At 44.5% G+C, this 7,131-nt stretch overlaps 1 protein-coding gene across 1 annotated transcript; it reads right to left on the reverse strand.

Annotated features, from left to right (window-relative positions):
* Nucleotides 1-3,370: 3,370 nt before the first annotated feature.
* Nucleotides 3,371-6,311, reverse strand: LOC138879635 (uncharacterized). The gene is made up of 5 exons (XM_070159253.1): nt 6,036-6,311; nt 5,486-5,815; nt 5,251-5,443; nt 4,662-5,152; nt 3,371-4,132 (listed from the first exon to the last, which is right to left on the reverse strand). Exons 1-5 carry the CDS (start codon nt 6,309-6,311, stop codon nt 3,371-3,373), a joined length of 2,052 nt encoding a protein of 683 aa, XP_070015354.1.
* Between the last annotated feature and the right edge of the window lie 820 nt (nt 6,312-7,131).

Genomic DNA, 7,131 nt, shown 5'->3' on the forward strand with positions numbered 1-7,131 from the left:
GGGACTTCCCTAATGCTCAATCCTGATTAGAGACGATGCTAGGATTGAGGTGACATGCTTGTCCTAGTGTCCGGAGCCATCCCATGATCTTTTTCTCTGACTTGACCTGTTGAGCAGACAGATTGTCAACTATGGTGCCCAGGTCAGTGACAGCAGTGCGAAGACCAGCCATTTCTTGCTCCAAGGCTGTCATACGGGTACTTCGGCAGGCCTGTGATGGGCCTGCCTCATCAGCTCTCGTCTGTGGTGGGGCAGTAGCATCCTCATCAGCTTCATCATCATCCTCAACCATCACTACCGGCTCTCTTCCTACTGTGATTTTGCTAGCCCAGAACGGGGCTTTCAATGGAAATTTCCAATCAACTCTGGGATTTTCAGGGACTCGTGTAGCACGACACAGCTTGGTAACCAGAGAGGGGAACTAAAATCCTTTGAGTACCTCTGGGGAGCGAATGAACATCTCATCATGGAGGAGCTTGGCGCATCAAAATCCTGGTGGGTCATAAAACAGTAGATAGCTACGGCGCGTGGTCCATTGACATTGGTCGTGTTGCTGGAAGTTAGCAAATGGCTGTTGATAATTGTGAGCTAACACTTAGCCTCCCAATTGAGATACTGTGAGTTCAATATGATCCGGTGCTTTATCCATATATGCTCCCTGTCAGGCACACATATTGCTTCAAGAATCGGTGCCCACTAAATAGTTGGGTGATGATAAGCAATGTAAGTATCTCTATCCCCAGTGAATACTGGCATCCAGTACACTCGGTGGATGGCCTCAAGGGGTGCATTTACCTAGGTGTTTCGAACTGTAACCACCCCATTCTCATGCTCTGGGCAGTTAGCATAGAATTCTCTAACCATCTGTACATTCTCCTCATCCGGTTCATCAAAGAAGATGCCCAACTGACACTACTCAACTCAGTAAAGATATTTGGGCATTCCACTTGCAAGTCTTGCCGGTCAATATGCACTTCATGTAACAATTTCTTGGACGCCTTGGCATTATACCTGTCCTCAGTTGGTTTGGAGACAAACCTAGCACGGTCAAACTGTTCCGCACTAGCTTGACCCCTAGCTATAGACAAACTGCCCAGTCCATAAGCGGAGGACCCTATGGTACGTCTTTTCCTGGATTGATGCATTATACCTGCCAAACACAGAGCCTCCTATCAGTGAGGGTTTGAGTTGTGTGAACCCTGGGTGGTTACTCAGACTTCACCACTACCATGGTCACATTAGCCATTACAACTCCATTGGGGAAATTTCACAAACACATTGTGAGCAAAGTTCTATCATAACATACCTAGCACCATGGAACATCAATTTTTCCCCCAAATCACTATTCTTACTTCACCATTCCACCCCACCACAAATAGCTTTTACAATCAAAGGCACACACTTCTCTAAAATATTGTGCACACACTTCTCTACAACATTGTGCACATAACCCATTAAAAAGCAGAAAAGAAAATCAAAAGAAAAAAATCAACTATAAATACTACACAATTAAGGCATTGAACTTGCAAAATACTAAAATAAAAATACAAGAGAAGAGAGAGAAGCTTGCCATACCTGGGACGAGTAGAGAGTGAGATGAATGGAGGTTGGGGGAAAGAGAGTGGGAGATGGGTGTGAGTGTAAGAGAAGTAAAGTAGAAGAAGAAGAAGAAAGAAAATAGGCTTAGGATTCTTAGAGAGAGAGAGAGAGAATATGGGGAAAGTGGGGGGGGTGTTTTAATGAAATTAAGGGTGGGGGAAATTAGTAAAGAAAATAAAATAAATAAATAAATGAAATTTAACTTACCTGGCGATGGAAAGTCGTTAATCACCGTGGTCGACCGCGGCCGCAGTGAATAAATAGGCGAGAGACAGAATACTTATGTTTTATCGCGGCTGCGGTGGATCACGCAAGCTTGAGGCAGAATACTCCTCTTTCACCGCGGTCTTTCCGCGGTCGCGATCACGAGGATTTTCTTTTCTTACTATAAGGAGGTTACAGAGGAAAACAAAAACAACAACATTCGTGGATTGCCTCCCACACAGCGCCTGATTTAACATCGTGGCACGACGCAGATAAGCGCATTTAAGGTTCGCTCGCCCTATGAGGTTCAGTCAGGTAGATCTCTGTCACTTCCTTTGGTTCATTCATGCCCGCATATAGTTTCAATCTCTGCCCATTGGCTCTAAGTGTACAAGAGTCTTTCTCTGCGGCAATCTCTACCTACCCTAAAGGGAATACTTCGACCACTAGAAATGGTCCAGACCATCGTGACTTGAGCTTACCCGGAAATAGCCTTAATCTTGAGTTATAGATAAATACCATGTCCCCGGGGTTGAAATTTCCCTCCACAATGTTTTTGTCGTGCAACCTCTTCATTATTTCCTTGTACAACCTTGTTCTCTCAAAAGCAAGATATCTGAACTCGTCGAGCTCATGCAATTCTGTGATTCTCGTAGTGCCCGCAGCCTCGATGTCTATATTCAGCTGTTTCAGTGCACACCAAGCTTTATGTTCAAGTTCCACTGGAAAGTGGCAGGCCTTCCCGAACACCAACTTATATGGTGACATACCAATCGGTGTTTTAAAAGCAGTTCTATAGGCCTAGAGTGCATCATCTAGCTTTTTTGCCCAATCAGTTCTTGTGGCATTCACAGTCTTGGTTAGCACACTCTTTATCTCTCTGTTTGACACTTCAACCTGTCCACTGGTCTGAGGATGATATTGGGTTTCCACCTTGTGGCACACATCATACTTCGCTAGCAATTTCTCGAAGGCTCGATTGCAGAAGTGAGTGCCTCCGTCACTAATAATGGCTCTCGGAGTCCCAAAACGGGTGAATATATTCTTCTTCAAAAATCTCACCACCACTCTTGCATCATTGGTGGGAAATGCTGCAACTTCTACCCATTTGGACATCTACAACAACAAGTATGTACTTATTGCCAAAGGAGCTGATGAAGGGGCCCATGAAGTCAATCCCCCAGATATCGAACACTTCAACCTCTTGAATTGGGTTCATGGGCTTCTCATGGCGACGAGAAATGTTCCTGGTTCGCTGACATTCATCACAACCCTTTACCCACTGATGTGCATCCTTAAGCACTGTTGGCCAGAAGAACCCGGGCTCTAGCACTTTCGCGGCCGTCCTGACTCCTCCAAAATGCCCTCCATACGCTGATGCGTGACATGCCTGCAAAACAGAAGATTGTTCTATCTTGGGGACACACCTCCGGATCATATTGTCAACACATATTCGAAACAGATAAGGTTCATACCAATAATACATGCGGCAGTCACGATAAAACTTTTTCTTTTGTATAGAGGAAAGGTCATAGGGAACTATACCGCTTGTCAGGTAATTTGCAAATTATGCATACCATGGCACTTCCTCAAGGCTTGTAGCGAGTATCTGCTCGTATGGAAAGGTTTCTAGAATATCCTCAACCTCAACTGAATTTTCTCCTCCCTCAAGTCGTGATAGATGATCAGCAACTTGGTTTTCTATGCCCTTACGGTCACAAATTTCGAGGTCAAACTCTTGCAGTAACAACACCCAACGAATCAGGAACGGTTTAGACTCCTTCTTCTCGATCAAGTACCTGAGAGCTGCATGATCAGTATATATAATTACCTTAGAGCCAATCATGTATGATATGAACTTGTCTAATGCAAACACCACAGCCAACATCTCCTTTTCAGTCACAGTGTATTTCAGCTGGGCTCCACTCAGTGTTCTGCTGGCATAGTAGATTGGGTGCATTAGCTTATCTTTCTGCTGTCCCACCACTGCCCCCACTGCATAGTCACTAGCATCATACATGAGTTGGAATGGTTGCTCCCAGTCGGGGGCGACAATGATGGGTGTTGTGACTAGCCTCTTTTTCAACTCCTTGAATGCTACCCTGCAATCATCAGAAAATAAGAAGGGGTGATCTTTTTCTAACAACTTACAGAGAGGGTTTGCAATTTCTGAGAAGTCTCTTATGAATCTCCGGTAGAAACCGGCATGCCCGAGGGAGCTCCTGATTGCCTTGACTGAAGTGGGAGGTGGCAGCTTTGCTATCACGTCAACTTTAGCACGATCTACATCGATTCCCTTGCTTGATACCCGTTGTCCCAAGACTATGCCCTTTTTATACCATGAAATGGCACTTCTCCCAATTAAGTACCAGGTTAGTCTCAATACATCTTTTCAGCACTCGGTTCAGATTTATAAGGCACTCATCGAATGCGTTTTCCACCACTGAGAAGTCATCCATGAACACCTCCATTATGTCCTCGATCATGTCAGTGAGTATAGCTATCATGCACCTTTGGAATGTGGCGGGTGCATTGCATAGGCCAAAGGGGCATCCTCCGAAAAGCATAAATGCCATATGGGCAAGTGAAGGAGGTCTTTTCTCTGTCCTCTGGTGCAATGGTGATTTGATTGTACCCTGAGTACCCATCCAGAAAACAGAAGTGAGACCTGCCAATCTGTCTAGCATCTGATCAATGAAGGGAAGTAGGAAGTGGTCTTTCCGGGTGGCCAGATTTAATTTTCTGTAGTCTATGCAAATTCTCCAGCCTGTGACGGTTCTTATAGAGATTAGCTCATTTTTATCATTTTTGACCACCATCATGCAACCCTTCTTAGGAACACATTGCACCGGGCTAACCCAGTTACTGTCAGAGATTGGGAAAATGATTCCCGTATCTAACCACTTAATCACTTCTTTCTTCACCACTTCCTTCATGTTGGGGTTCAGCCTTCTTTGGTGCTCCCTAGAAGGTGTGTGTCCCTCTTCCAGAAAAATTTTATTCATACAATATGCCAGGTTGATCCCCTTAATGTCTGTTATGGTCCACCCAATGGAAATCTTGCACTCCTTGAGTACCTGCAAAAGTTGTTGTGCCTGCATATCTAACAAACTAGATGAGATAATAACAGGTAATATGGATTTAGGTTCGAGGAACTCATACCTGAGATGGGCTGGCAGTGGCTTCAATTCCAGCTTTGGTGGTTCTTCTATGGATGGCTTGGCTGGAGGTGTTTCTCTGTTTTCTAAATGCAGGGGCTCGAATTCAAGAGTTCTATCCCAAAACCCTCTACTCTCTAAAGCCAACACCCATTTTGCCAGTTCTTCCCCATTCACCTCATCTATATTTACTAGACATGCAGCAGGAGGGTCCTCACTAGTTAGAGTCTCATATCAGCTTCTACGATAACATCCACGACATCAATAAGAGAACAATTGGCAAATTCACTTGGTTGCCTTATAGATTTCTGCACATTGAATGTTATCTCCTCATCGTTCAACCTCATCTTGAGCTCTTCAGTCTCACAATCAATGAGAGTTCTCCCAGTAGCCAAGAACGACCTTCCTAAAATTAGGGAAATTTCTCCATCCACCTTGTAATCTAGAATCACAAAATCTGCAGGGAACAAACATTTCCCTACCTAAATCAACACATCATCCAAGATAGCAGAGGGTCTTTTCACGGTCCTGTCAGCCAGCTGCAACAACATTGAAGTGGGTCTAGCTCTTCCAATCCCCAACCTCTTATAGATCGCCAGGGGCATAAGATTTATGCTAGCCCCCAAATCACAAAGTGCTTTGGCGAAAGCAAATGTACCAATGGTGTAGGGAATTGTGAAACTCCCTGGGTCAGACAACTTCTCAGCAATTGGTCTAGTCGCCACCGCACTACAAGTCTGAGTAAGAGTCACTGTGGCCAAGTCTTGCAAATCGAATTTTTGGGGCATCAAGTCCTTCATCATTTTTGCATAACCAGTTATCTCCTTCAAAGCATCAATCAATGGAATGTTTACCTGGATTTGTTTCAGCATCTCCAAGAATTTCTTGTATTCCTCCTCTTTTTGGTACTTGGCCAGCCTCTATGGGAATGGTGCGGGGAGGGGGGGGAGGGGTCTCTTCTTCCCAATGATTTGGGTATTTTCTTTGTTAGCTCCCACCTCAACTTGCCAGTTCTTGAGCTGTCTCAACCTCTATCTGTATGTTATGTTCTTCCTAGGCAGGTTGTACTGTCACCTCTGTCAGTTTTGTTGACTCGTCTAGCTCAATGGGCACTGGTACAAGTGTCTTAGCTTGTCTAATTTCTCGAGCCTTGTCTTGCTCCAAGTCTAAGTCTCTGCCATTACGTAGACTCACTATCATCATCTGCTTCGGGCCTTGATCTTTTGGATTCACCTGCATATCTGCGGGCAATGTCCCAAGAGGATGATTATTCAAAGACATCGAAATCTGGCCCATCTGAACTTCAATATTCTTAATAGCTGACTCATGTGCATATACTCTTTCACTCATTTTTGCGTTTGACCCAATAACCTGCTGCATCATTGCCTCGAGTCTAGCAAACCCATCTTCCTGCCTTCCACCATGCTGCTACTGAGGAGGATGATAGCCCTACTGTTGATTTTGATTATTATATCCCTGTGTCCTTTGGTAAGGTGCCATATTATTGTGAGGTCTCATACCTCCCATGTTTCCATTATTGAGCTGTGGCTGGATTGGCCTGTATGGCTGATTTTGTTGGCCCCAATTTTGACTACCCTGTCTCTAGCCTCCATAATTAGACATATAATTCATGTCCTCAGGGTAGTGATGATCACTTTCTGCATTCCACTGGTTACCAACTGGCTGACTAATGCAAGATGTGTATAAGCCCTCATTGGTAGTATCTACAGTGTGTACCTGCTACTTCTGCCCTGACTCTTCCACCTTTTTGGTGAGTATACTCATCTGTGTCATTAATGTGGCCATGTTTTCAGCAAGAGTGTTGGATGGATCTAAGGGCACTGAATGAACCACTAGACTGATAGGTGCATTCCTGGTTGTCCACTCCGAATTCAGTGCCATCTTGCCAAGAAGACTCTTGCTTTCTCTCTATGTTTTGCTTAAAAATGCTCCACCAGCTGAAGCATCAACCTTACCCTTCATGCTGACACGCCCCCTTTTTCCCTATTCGCATCGAAAAATCGGGTTTATGACATTTTTAGGTATGGGACAACTCATTCCTTTTGGGAACTGGGTTTGCATTTGGAGAGTCGCCACCTAATAATTTAAAGTGTATTAGGACACCTATAGGGCTCATTTCTAAGTTTGTTTGATAACCAGAGACAGGGTA

The sequence above is a fragment of the Nicotiana sylvestris genome, chromosome 10 (genome assembly GCF_000393655.2).
Source record: "Nicotiana sylvestris chromosome 10, ASM39365v2, whole genome shotgun sequence".
Classification (NCBI taxonomy): Eukaryota; Viridiplantae; Streptophyta; class Magnoliopsida; order Solanales; family Solanaceae; genus Nicotiana; species Nicotiana sylvestris.